At 41.8% G+C, this 13,311-nt stretch overlaps 2 protein-coding genes across 2 annotated transcripts in view; one reads left to right on the top strand and one right to left on the bottom strand.

Moving 5' to 3' along the window:
* TADA1 (transcriptional adaptor 1) overlaps window positions 1-7,584 on the top strand; it is a 16,493-nt gene extending 8,909 nt beyond the window's left edge. The window contains exons 4-8 of the mRNA XM_007458088.1: window positions 611-708; window positions 2,142-2,351; window positions 3,625-3,776; window positions 5,639-5,801; window positions 6,246-7,584. Of these exons, the coding sequence (XP_007458150.1) occupies window positions 611-708; window positions 2,142-2,351; window positions 3,625-3,776; window positions 5,639-5,801; window positions 6,246-6,398 (776 nt within the window). The 3' untranslated portion in view covers window positions 6,399-7,584. The remainder of the gene's footprint in view (window positions 1-610; window positions 709-2,141; window positions 2,352-3,624; window positions 3,777-5,638; window positions 5,802-6,245) is intronic.
* Window positions 7,585-9,264: 1,680 nt separating this feature from the next.
* Window positions 9,265-13,311, bottom strand: part of POGK (pogo transposable element derived with KRAB domain) — a 15,366-nt gene continuing 11,319 nt past the window's right edge. Inside the window, exon 6 of the mRNA XM_007458087.1 lies at window positions 9,265-11,150. The gene's annotated coding sequence lies outside the window, so the exon portion shown is untranslated. The remainder of the gene's footprint in view (window positions 11,151-13,311) is intronic.

Raw genomic sequence — 13,311 nt, 5'->3', positions numbered from 1 at the left:
TTTTGCGATACGCGGGCCTCTCACTGCTGTGGCCTCTCCCGTTGCGGAGCACAGGCTCCGGACGTGCAGGCCCAGCGGCCATGGCTCACGGGCCCAGCCGCTCCGCGGCACGTGGGATCTTCCCGGACCGGGGCATGAACCTGTGTCCCCTGCATCGGCAGGCGGACTCTCAACCACTGCGCCACCAGGGAAGCCCCCATTTACTTTTTTCTACTATCATATTTAGTAGGGTCTTGGAAGAGAGAGGAGACAAATACATGTGCTTATTTCACCATCTTGAACTAGAAAATTCTGTCCTGCTTTTATAATACTACTGCTACTAGTAAGCAAACAAACACCCAGTAAACAATGAAAAATGTGAAAAACAAATTTGTCTTCCTAAAAGAACAATTTTGGTTACAGCTAGAGAAAAAAATGTGATTTGAGAGAAGTTGTGTTTAGGGAAGGAGAATGTTTTGTTTAGAGAAGGAGAATGAGAGATCTGAATTTAAGCATTTGTTCATTTTCATCATTTGAGCATTTCATACTTTTTTAGCCTAAAGTGAAAGCAAACTTAGCAGTATCAATTGTCATTCTTTTCTCTTATGATTGTTATTTTTCTCTCTTATAGAGGGTGCTGGATCTTTACCCTGGACAGGGGGTTCTGCAGCCAAACCTGGAAAACCAAAGGGAAAGAAAAAGCTTTCTTCTGTTCGTCAGAAATTTGATGTAGGTTGTTTAGTAGATCTTGGTAACGACTGATTTAAGCACTGTTGTGATGGAACTGGCTTTAGTTTTTTAATGAATATTACAATTCTGGTAGTAAAGTTGGAAAAAAAGGGCACGATTTGGGGAGAAAACAGTGTTATTATATTTGAATTTGGTGAAGAGGGTTTCAAAGATTGTGTCTGAATTTTTATTCCAGTTTGTTATTGTGTAATTATTAATATGTTATCATTAGTACCTAATGATTTTTCAGTAATTCAACAACTATGCCTGTGTTCTTTTTCCTCTTAAATATCTTTGTGGAATGAATAATGTTTCTCAGATTGAAGCCTTCTGTTCCAAGGGTCCAGGAGGCCCAGAGGCCTCTGGCAGGATGCTGCTGACGCCCCACTAGGCCTTGAGCCTTCTGGGGATCCTCAGAGAAATCTTGAAGGCATTGGGCTATAAAATTTGTAAACGTTTTAGAATAACTTGCTTTTTTTTTCTGGTTTATATCCAGGGAACACAGTTTCCCAGTAGTATCCCTTTTATAGATTTGACTGGGTATTGATAGCTTTATTCATTAACATCAACAAATATTTATTTATTTCTACCTTGGCATCAGTATCTCCAGAGAGGTATACTTGGTTTAAAAAAGCATGTTTGATATAAAATACAGTTTTATACTTACTTGGAAAATGGAAAAACAACAAGTATTGCTTTTATAGTACAAACTTCAAACAGGACAAGCCATATTCGCTACAAAATCTTGTGAGTTGGGCTTAAGCAAAAGCTACTGAGGCATATCTCCCACTGATTATGGAGAATATAATTGGGCTATCAGCATCTCCCAGAGGAAGGCTGAGATTTTATGAGCGGAAAAGATTGGGAAAAACTGTTTTTAAAAATGTAATGACTGTGTCTTAGAAAGATTCCGTGTTGAGAGTTGTTAGTAGAAGATAATGGTAAGAGTTACACTACCCTACATTATCTTGGAATATTTGTTATTAGATCTGTTATATTGGTTAGCTAGGTCTTTTTAGGGCTTTTCTTAAGCATTAATTGTATATTTTTATTTTCAGAATCTGCTTACTTACAAGTATACTTAAAATACTCTGACTTGTTTGAAAACAGTTTTATATCTTCTCCTTCTCCCCAGTTGTTATTTTTAGCACAGAGCCGTATATTCTGTGATTACCGAGGTATTAATTGAATAGAATAAACTGCTATGCATAGTACTGTTATTCCCCATAACTCATGTCTTCATTATTACTATGTAATGGGTATGAATCTGTGATTAGTTGTGCATGAGTTACTTTTTTTTTTTTTTAACTCTTGTGGTATAGTTTTGGTGGCATTAATTTGTGGGATCTCAGGTCCAATTCATAGGTTACTTTTGTTTGTGTCTTATTACTTGCCACATAATGAATAATTTTGAAAAGTTTTCTTACCCATAGCATAGATTCCAGCCTCAAAATCCTCTCTCGGGAGCCCAGCAGTTTGTGGCCAAGGATCCCCAAGATGATGATGACTTGAAACTTTGTTCCCACACAATGATGCTTCCCACTCGGGGTCAGCTTGAAGGGAGAATGATAGTGACTGCTTACGAGCATGGGCTGGACAACGTCACCGAGGAGGCTGTCTCAGCTGTGGTCTATGCGGTGGAGGTTGGTTTGCTGGTGGCAGAAACACTCTTACAGATTGAATGTGACAAGCTTGTGTGAGTTATTCAAGGCTGGTACTGCAAAAAAAGAACTAAAATGTGACTCTGATCTCAGAATTGTCATCGTTGAAAGTTGTTTTCTCTTGAGGGGAGAAACATCACAATCCAAACAATTGCCTTCAGTTAACAGACTGCGCTTTTCAGAAAGGTTACTTGCATAACACTTTGGATGTTTAATTTCTCAACAAGGGGACAGTTTTTAAGCCAAAAAAAGAAAAAAAAATGAGATTGAGAATCCTAAAGATTAAAATCACTTGGTGGTACGGCATTTGAAGAGCGTTATTAGACTTGGCGTCTGAACTGTGGGATTCTTGTCTCAGCACACTCATTCATTCATTCATTCATTTTACTCATTTAGTTACTCGACAGAACATACACTGGGGTCTAGAGTGCACAGGTACTGACCGGTGACGCTGGGTCATTCCTTTCAATTCTCTGGGCCTCCGTTTCCTTGCCGGTACCTCAGAGATTATAATAGCTTTCTCAAGAAGTTATAAACATTGAATCATAAGTTGTACCATGAAGTCCTGACATGAGCTGATCTTATTGGTAGAATTGAAACATCATCCCTGACCCCAGCACCCCTGTTAATAAGGGTAGGCTGGGACTGGTTCTGTCTCTATTTTCGCAGACATTCTCTAACCCTCTCTTAGGTACTTGGCTCTCACAAGGGTGAAGAGATATTAAATACCTAACTTTCTGTTTATTTCCTATATATCTTTTGTTTATGTGGCTTTTGAGAGAGCCAAGGTTCTTTTTATGCAAGGATTTTAGTAGATTGGGCACTATAACCAATATGTTCCTGATAGTGAAACATTTTGTACCATTTTAAACCAAGCTTCAAGGTAGTTTGCTGCTTTAAAAAATTACTTATTTTTGTACTTTTATTTAAAGCTATCTGAACATCATTTTTGAGGGAGAGGAGCCAATTCAGAGATGTAAAAACTTTAATAAATTTTAAAGTAGAGCAAGCCCATCCTAAATAGAACTAAATAAAAATAGCATGTCTCCCTTTGCTTTTTTCTATACCCTCGTACCCTGGTATGTATGGCTCTGTGGCTCTTTCGTGAACATTCGTCTGGTTTCAGCACTTGTTTGCCTGTCTCACATCTCCATCCACTAAATGCCAATAAACGTTTTTTGGTCAAAGGAAGTTTTATGGTTTGCTTTTAAAGAGGAGTTCATGGTATTTTTCTCTTTTTTTCTTGTTTTTACAGAATCACCTTAAAGATATATTGACATCAGTTGTGTCAAGAAGGAAAGCTTATCGATTACGTGATGGTCATTTTAAATATGCCTTTGGTAGTAATGTGACCCCACAGCCATACCTGAAGAACAGTGTAGTGGCTTACAACAACTTAATAGAAAGGTATGTGAAGTTTCTTGTGATTTTTGCATCCATCCTTCCTAATTGGTTACACTACTCTTTTGTAATAGACCACTGTTAAAGTTGGTTACTGGGGCTCTGTGCGTCCAAGGTGCCTCTGAGAGCAGTACGGTTTTATTTTCTTAAGTTGCATCCTTGCGTGATAACTAGTGAATTCTTATGGTACGCTTTATGTTAGGAGTGAAGTTGTAGAGTTTGGCCGCTGCGTGTGGTTTAAAGTGAGTGCCCCCCACTTTCCGAAGTACAGTGGAGTAGTTCCCCAGGGCAGTGTGTCTGGATGGTTCCTGAGGGGCAGCACCTGACTGGGGGAGTGGGCCGGCTCTCACTCAGGAACCTGGCCTGTGCTTGTTGGGTCAAGGTTGGGTTTCTTGATGGTGGGAGGAGGAGCAGTAGGTGTCTCTCCAGGTCCTTTTCTGGCTTTTTTAGCTGTAGCTCAAGATAGCGGCCTGTGCTGGGTGTCGTCAGGTTGCTCTTGGCATCCTCTTGTGCAGTTCTGGTCTCTCAGCTCTGATCTCTGGAACCTCTCTGTCTGCACTCCACTGTGGGCTCCCAGGACCTCTCTGATGTTCTGAGTCATCCCTCTGAGATGACCTGGATTACCTTCATCCCTGTGTTGTCCCTTTTCAGGGAGAAGAGAGGTAAAGAGATGACAAGGGAGATAAAACTTCAGAGAAAAAAGTGTGATTGGGAAGGCTGGCAGGAGTGATGCTGGGGAAGAAGTAATGGGCAGGGAAGGCAGGAGGAGTGACAGTGAGGGGTGTGGGGTGGGAAAGCCGAGCAGGGAGTTGAAGAGAGCAGATAGTGCCGACACCATGGGGAGGGCATGGTGCTGGTGCCTGTTTCATGGCCCCGAAGACCTTGAGACGGCTCACAGGGCTCATCTTGAGGATCACTGGCTTAAACTGGGTTCACTATTTAGATTGCCATAGGTGAAGATTTACTTTCTCAATCTCACTCAGGCATATCTGTTTGGGATTATTTGTTCTCATTTGTGAGTCATTCTTCTCTAGAGAAAAACAAACCAAAAAGAGTAAAAGAGTGGCCCCTCATAGCGGGTGAGCGCTGGAGCAGTGTGTGCCCCTGCCGGGCCTCCAGCTGCCCTCTCCCCCTGCCAGCCTGTCCCTGTGAGGCTCCTGTCTCACCGTCGGCCGCTTGTTTCTCTATCAGCGCTGCCTTTGTCTGCTGCCGGAGCCCACGCTCACACTCCACTTGTGCTTTCGTTCTAGTTCCCTCCTCACTGTTGTTTCACCTCCTGCGTGTTCTCCAAAATTGCATAGGTTATCTCCTGCTGTATTACGATACAAAAATTATGTCTGACTTCCCAGCTGATGTTATATCTGGGTTCTATTTTGGGAAATTGGCAAGATCTGGATGAATTTTCTCCACCCTCCATTTTTGCCTGTTGCTTTTTTTGTGCTTTATTTTCTTTTCCTGCTTTTTATTTTTGATCCTGTTGTCTCCAGTATCATCTACCTTCCTCTCCAGGTTGGTTGTTTCCAATTTCATTTTCCTTTAATGAAGGTCTGTTACTTTTTTCCAACTAGAAGCTCTTTAAGGGCAGGGAACAATTTTGACTCAGTATCCTGACTTAGTATTTTAGCGCTGTGGAGGGAGAAGGGTAAATGCAGTCGCACTGCATTTTATTTCCAGCCCAACAGATGGGCTGCCTTTAAAAATTAAAATTATAGACTACTCGTGTATACACTGGCTGAAAAATAACTGGATTTCTGATTCACGTTGAGATATATTTTATAGGAAGTATTCTAGCAGCCCATCCCTATTCTGTTTGTTCAGTTGTTTCCATCTTACTTACTGGGAATATTTCTGAAATATTTTGTTTCCAGCCCTCCAGCCTTTTCTGCTCCTTGTGCTGGTCAGAATCCAGCGTCTCACCTGCCCCCTGACGATGCTGAGCAGCAGGCTGCACTCCTGCTGGCGTGCTCGGGGGACACGCTACCCACGACTTTGCCTCCAGTGAACATGTACGACCTTTTTGAAGCTTTGCAGGTAACTCTTGGCTCCTTAAGGTTTACCTAGATTTATAGATAGGATCAAAGTTTCTTCAAGTCTACAAAGATATTCACTAGGTTTTCCATTTCCTGGCTTTTGTTTTTCAGTTTTTATTGTTTGTTATTAAAGCCATTAATAGTAACCTAATCTTTCAAACCCCCGGCTCAAGAGTCCTTCCTAACCTACCTCCCGCATCCCTCACCTCCCCAGTGAAGGAAAAAAAATCTCCTTGTCCCCTTATTTCTATTTCAGAGTCTTGTTATTTCCTTGTTTTCTTGTTATCTGATTGGGGATTAATTAGGTTCTGGCTTAAAACTTACAGGTTTGTGTGTCTTTTGTGTGAGTGTTTTGTTGACACAAACCTTACTTTCATTTTCTGTGTTGGAAAAATAAGTATACTGAAGTATAATTGGAGATGTGCTGATATTTTTTCGATCCTAGGTACACAGGGAAGTCATTCCTACACACACTGTATATGCTCTCAACATTGAAAGGATCATTATGAAACTCTGGCATCCAAATCATGAAGAGCTGCAGCAAGACAAAGTCCATTGCCAGCGCTTGGCAGCCAAGGAGGGGCTTTTGCTCTGCTGAATTAGGACTTGAGGGTGTGGGACCCTCAGCAAATTCATTGATTATTGGGAATTGAATGTTTTTGGGGTCCACATTTCAAGACTGAAGTGTGTAGAGTAAATATAACCTTTCCTATGGAAAGGTGATAGTACATTTTGTGTTGCTACTGTGAAGCCATTAATAAATCTGATTTTAATAATGATCCATATCTCTGTATGTATGTGTGTGTGTGTTCCCAGTTATGGGAATAGGCACTGAGAAAGTTCTGTGCCTGGAATGGTGCTGTTTAGGCATCTGAGGCCTAGTATCCTGTGGTCTGCATGTGAGGTAGGTGACATTCTAGAACAAAGAAGCTGTTATAAGTTAGTCCCCACGATCAGTAGGACATCTCTGTGTTTAGAGACATCACGTATTCTGTATCTGGCAAGTTTAAAATTTCTGCTTTCCTCCTGAAGAAAGAACTGTGCTTTTAACACAGTGTTAAAAATCGGTTATCATTTTTAGTGACCAGTTTTATATATATATTTTGTGACCAGTTTAATTTTTAACAGGTATACGTAGTTGCCTAAAGATTCATTCCAACTCCATAGAAAATAAGACTTAGAAATGCTGTGCTATTAGACAAAATAAAGTCCTTTCTTTAAATTAAAAACCAAATCAAAACAATCTCTTAGAATGTAATTAACCTTATAAAATATCTTCTCATAACTCAAGTTTTCTTTTATAGAGTTGTTATGCCCAAAGACTTTGATTGGCAGGTTCATCTATTAATTATTCCTATAGAAGTCCATGTGAACATATTGGATTTATACTTGGTAATTCTCCTATTCCTATGAAATATCTTTTTCTATCCTTTCAAATGGCAGTGTTACTAATAACTGTTTGTTTGTTTAGAGATATGTTGCTTTTTATTCAAGAGATGTTATTGGTGGATACATTAGAATGTACAGATGGGTTTAAGTAGGTCTGAATAATATATGTATAGATATGTATATATGGTTCAATATCTGGATCTGTGTATTTGGTTTTGTACTTTAAATGCGATGAATAAACCTTTTGGGAGAAAACTTTTTTTGTTTATTAAAGTAAACATAGAAGGAATACCGCCTTCTACAGAAACATGAAGAACCTTGCTTTATGAGATCTTAGCAGAGACTGTTCAAAAGAACGTACTACATGAGAAAGATTAAAAGCAGGTTCCAATTAAGGCGTGTCATTTCTTCCTCTTGTGATCATGTAGGTTAAGACCAAAAAGAAAAAATAAACAGCCTAGTTTCAGTTCTTGGCACAAGTCTGGAAAGTCCTTTAGAGTTTTCGATAACTCAAGAATTTTTAGGGTTTGTAAGAATTTGAACTGGTATCTAACTGCATATAGTGGTTTTGGCTTGGCCTATCCATGTATCTGAGCCTTAATGCTGTGTGTTAAATTTCGTGTGTTCCGTAGATGGAGAGGCAGCTAGAAGCCTCAGACATGCTCTGCTGCCCATTGCAGTGGCAGTTTCCATAGAAATCTGTATAGCAGAGGGACCTCCAAACAGAAAAATTCCTCACTACTCTATAGGACCTGGCCTAAATCCCTAGTTGCCTACTCTGGTGGGACCACAGGACACCAGAGGACTCTCTTCGCCTCCAAGTTTCGGTCCTACGGGCCTACACTCCAAGATCTACTTTCCATGCCAGTTTCCCTCAAGCATCATTTTGTACAGTGGAGAGATTGGGTTGAGGGCAAGGCAGGCAGGTAGATAGAGTGATACTCAGGATTTTTCAAGAGAGCCCGAGTTCAAATGCCTTGTTTCACCAAAGGTGGCCTCCAGCCGTAGCACCATGGTCAACTGTGGGATCCTGAGTGTAGTCTCTTTTATAATAGGGTTCTTAAGAAATCATGAGTGCTTATTATCAAGCATCATTTAGAAAAATAACTATTTCAAAGAGGAAAAAAGCTACTAGAAACCAGATAATTTCAGGCTTAGAATAGAGCTTAGTTTTCCTGTAGGGATTTCAGTAATTGTCTTTTAGCTGTAGGTATATCATTGTGCAAAACCAGGTTTGATAAGGCCCGCCTTATTTTCTACCAGGTACCAGAGTGCTGGCTTGGCATCCCCCTTTGTCACCCATTGCTGGGATCAACCAAGCACATAATTTCTCTAACACTTCTCCCATTGCCTTAAGTGATCACGACGTTCCTGATCGAACTTCACGAAGCGTCTTCTAAATGATCGCTCACTTTGACCGTAGATAAATACCTGTGTCTCATCATGTCTTTTGACTCAGACCAGAATGCCTCCACTTTGAATAATGGTAAGGAAGCTTGGTTTTAGGGGTCAGACTTAGATGCTGTGGCCAACAGATTGGTTCAGCATTTAATTCTCACGGCTTAAAAAAGGAAAAATGTCTTAATTATTCTTGGAGAGTAGATTAATATTTAATTGAATCTACGGGCATGGTAAATTGTCAAGACTAAAAGCACACCATGAAAGGGCATATAGGTTCATCATACTTTCATTTTTAGAGAAATTTATGAAAACAGGACACAAGTTTTCTGTTCATCAAGCTGCTAGCATGTTTCCATCCTTTTAAAATTAATATCCCTTTATGAATTTCCTTCCTGTGAGTATCCAAAACGACTGATTGAGGGAAAAAGCTATTTTTGCCAGGGCCCTTTCCCCCACCTTTAAAAGCCAGTTTAAAACCACACATAACATTTGTCTTTAAAGACACTGACATTACTTACACTGCCATCCCATGAACCGACTGTTTTATTTCAAGGGTGTAATATATTGGTACCAAACTGAGTGGAGAATAAATAAAGTGTAAATGAAGAGTTTGAAATGTGACTTTTCACAAGGCTAGCAGATAAATAAATAAATAAAACCACCAGAGCCTATTGTCTTTATTATCAAAGTTTATTGTCGGAGTCAGTTCCTATCTACTGGGGAGTACAACTATGTCTCAATATGTGCTATAGTAACTCTAGGGTAATAGCCATTCTGCAAAATAGTTGTACTGGGGCTCTGTTAGGCATAGATCATAATAAAGTCAGTGGAAGAATGAGCCCAGAAAAACCCTGACAGTAGAGCCATTCCTCTAGGGAAGTTCCAGTGCTAAGCAACCTGTAAGGCATCATCTATCAGCTGACGATGAGACTCAAGGAGGTGTTGGTAGAATGAAACAGGAGTTGAACCCATTTTCTACTCTTCCCTGCAAGACAACTATGGCTCCAATGCAGGAACCAAAAATTAGGTCTTATAAAATCCTTTAAGCTCCCAAAGCAAGTAAAATAGGACATGAAGAGGAAAGGGCCAGGAACCAGGATAGTGGAGGATAAATTAAGTATAACTGGAGGGAACGAAAACTTCTGGAATGAAAAGTAGCTGCATTTAGATGCCGTTTGAGATGACAAAGAATACAGTACAGGTAAAAGCAAGTGGGGAAATGATTCAAACATTGAAAGTTATTCAGATATCAGAAATTAAGTGAAATTTCCCCTCTTAGAGGAAAACTGGTTTTAAAAAAGGAGGAAGGTGAATCACTAATAGGAAAATGAGTACCTGAGTAGAAATAGGTGTTTCAAAATGCCAAGAACAGTATAATACACAAATGAGCTGGGTCTGCAGGAAGGAAAAGTGGTTATGGTAGCCTGTTAACCAGATCTGACATTGGACTGACATTTCTAACAATGGCTTTGTCTATGAGGTTCTGGCATATTTTTTGTAGCACAGGTAGCTTTGAAGGAATGTTTTCATAACACTCAACATATGTGGGAATGCAAATTACTGTAGTGTAAAAAGTCAAAGACCTCCCACCTACTTCTGCAGTATAGAAGATAAGAAGTCTTCAAACAGCTGTGGCTAGAGGCCCACGCCCTCTCACCACCCTTGCGATAAAAATATTAAAGGAATTGGAATTAACAAAACAAGTGTCAGATGAGTCAATGAGCTTTGGTACCATGTAGACAGCAGATAATTTATGGTGACTTCTGCAGGCAGCCTGAGAAACAGAAGAGCTTGTGTACTAAATGCTACCCTATCATTAAATATAATAATAATGAAAAACAGGGCCATTAAATGAGACCCTAGAAAAGTCTAGCTGCCAACCAGATTGGGAAGATAAATGAAACGGCATAGTTTAATCTGTATCTTCCACACTAACCTAGTTTGTCTACAGAAAAGCCATCTGCTGGCACCAGGCCAGTACGTCTGAATTTTTTTTGTTGTTATTAGCATCTCATTTTTCCAAAAGAGGAATGTGTAAGTAGCAGGTGTACATAAATGACCATTTCTACAAAGCCTTCTCTGCAGTCTTGACCTGTGTGGGGATGGGTTCTACTGATGGAAGCATTTTTAAAGGCAGAAGAAAAAACATTGACTTGAGGTTTTCTCCACAGAAAGAATACCAGTGGAGTTGGGCCCGTATGATGAGTCTCTTATTGGTGCTGAACAAATGGCCTCTTCTCCAGGAAATACCTTTGTTCATTCCTATCTACAGGTTTCTCTTGATGGACACACGGAGTAATCTCTAAAAGAAGAAATGAGGCAGAAGCAGTTTCTTTTCTAATCATGTCTCTGATGAAGTGAAGGGTCCTAGACTTTTCTGACACCTCACGGACGTGGGGCGAGGGTGGGCGGTGTCCCAAGACAGGATGCTCAGGCTGCTGTCCAGACCTGGGCTGTTCTGAGCCCCATGGCCTTTTCCTGCTGCTCCCTGTGTATCCACGCTGCGAGGAAATCTTCTTGAGAATTTTCCTCCTCAGCTGTTCCAAATACAGTTCATTTGCTGGAAAACAGAGAGAACCTAAGTGTGAGTTGACCCTTGGATTTTAGACATTGTATAACTTTTCAAGAACATATTTATGCCATTAGATTTCCAAACAGATGAGAAGAGGCCGTTTTATGCCCATGTCGCCTCCAAAATGTCTTGTTCGATGAGAATCCCTGTCTGCTTCTGGCACGTCCTCAGCTCAAAAACAGGGCAGCTGGGGCTTCCCTGGTGGCGCAGTGGTTGAGAGTCCGCCTGCCGATGCGGGGGACACGGGTTCGTGCCCCGGTCTGGGAGGATCCCACATGCCGCGGAGCAGCTGGGCCCGTGAGCCATGGCCGCTGAGCCTGCGCGTCCGGAGCCTGTGCTCCGCGATGGGAGAGGCCACAACGGTGAGAGGCCCGCGCACCGCAAAAAAAAAAAAAAAAACAGGGCAGCTGTACAGAGAACTGTGGCTGTCAAGATGAGCCAAAGCTCGTGGTTGGGATCGGACATAAATGCCTACGTACGTAGCTGTAGCCCGGCATTGTTTTTTTCCCTTTCCTCTTCTGGCGTTTTTTTGATTTTGTTTTTTTTTTTTGCGCGGTACGCGGGCCTCACTGTCGCGGCCTCTCCTGTTGCGGAGCACAGGCTCTGGACGCGCAGGCCTAGCGGCCATGGCTCACGGGCCTAGCTGCTCTGCGGCATGTGGGATCTTCCCGGACAGGGGCACGAACCCGTGTCCCCTGCATTGGCAGGCACACTCTCAACCACTGCGCCACCAGGGAAGCCCTCTGGCGGTTTTTGATCCAGTCCTTTGGGAAACAAATAGCTTAGAAAATTAAAAATGCACAAAAATATTATCTAACAAGGTGGGGGGCGGGAAGGTAAAAAGGATAAAAAGTCACTATAATTCAAAGTCTGATATCCAGTGGAGGCAGTGTAATGATTAGCAGAAAAGGGAGGCTGAATTCACGGAGTGAAAGAATAAGGGAACATGAGGGGAAAAAAGCGATTTTGGTGATTTCAACTGTAATAGTAAGAACTTCTCCTTGTCTGTGTAATTCTAGGGGTCTCAGAATAACACTGCGGTTCAATGTTAGGAGTACAGCTTGATTTGGGGGCAGGAAGGAGACATAAGTCACTCTTCAACTTACACAGCATTAAGGGGGGCGGTGTAACAGAAGATTTCTCTTAGCATTTCATTTGGAGAAAGAAGCAAGTAGGATGGAAATACCTAATTATACTTTAAAGGAAAGAAAAACCGTCAAGATACTTTTAGGTCCGCTGTAAAAGGAGTGCTCTCTTCATATTAAACACTGTCTGGAGGAACAAATGAACTGACAATTAGGGAAATGAGAACAAGAAGGTAAAATGAAATGTCTGTTCTCTGTATGTTGCCCACTGCAGGTGGTCGTTCACCCTCTCTCAAGGGGTCCGGGTGGGGAGGCTCACTCCACTAGTAATATCTGGTAGCCCCCCCCTCCCTTTTTTTTTTTTTTTTTTTTGCAGTACGCGGCCTCTCACTGTTGTGGCCTCTCCCGTCACGGAGCACAGGCTCCGGACGCCAGCAGCCATGGCTCATGGGCCCAGCTGCTCCGCGGCATGTGGGATCTTCCGGACTGGGGCATGAACCCGTGTCCCCCGCATCGGCAGGCGGACTCTCAACCACTGCGCCACCAGGGAAGCCCCCCACTTCCTTTTAAAGCTGTTGCCCTCCTATACTCAACTGAAAATTCTCGGGCCTGTCATCCTTAGTCCTTAAGACTTTACTCACTGTAGTCCGAGATAACCATTCTGTTTTTTCTTTTTTAATTTTTTGGTGCAGTTTCAATTTAAAAATATCACCCTTCAAACATCTGTGAAATTATTATAATTGTTCACTCCATGTGAATGTCATGAGAATGAGACGATGGTTTAAAACACACTTTTGAACTCCCAGGGAGAAGCAGGCATAAGCTATTTCTTTCCTTCCCCACTGGGCTACTGCAGACCACTCCAGGATGGAGACCCGAGGCCCAGGGTACACAGTCCAAAGGCACATGCGTCCTTACGTCCCAGCCCTACAGGCTAGCCAAGGCGAGCACAGCCGCTCCAAGTGAATCAGGTACACACACTGGCCCTAAATGTTCAGCACGATTTATAAGGGGAAGAAAAATTTTGGTTTTGCAGACAAAACTTTTTCTTATCGGGGCCATGT

The sequence above is a fragment of the Lipotes vexillifer genome, unplaced genomic scaffold (genome assembly GCF_000442215.2).
Source record: "Lipotes vexillifer unplaced genomic scaffold, Lipotes_vexillifer_v1.1 scaffold189, whole genome shotgun sequence".
Lineage (NCBI taxonomy): Eukaryota > Metazoa > Chordata > Mammalia > Artiodactyla > Lipotidae > Lipotes > Lipotes vexillifer.
The sequence above is the reverse complement of the archived record's forward strand: the minus strand, read 5'-3'. Positions and strand labels throughout refer to the sequence as shown.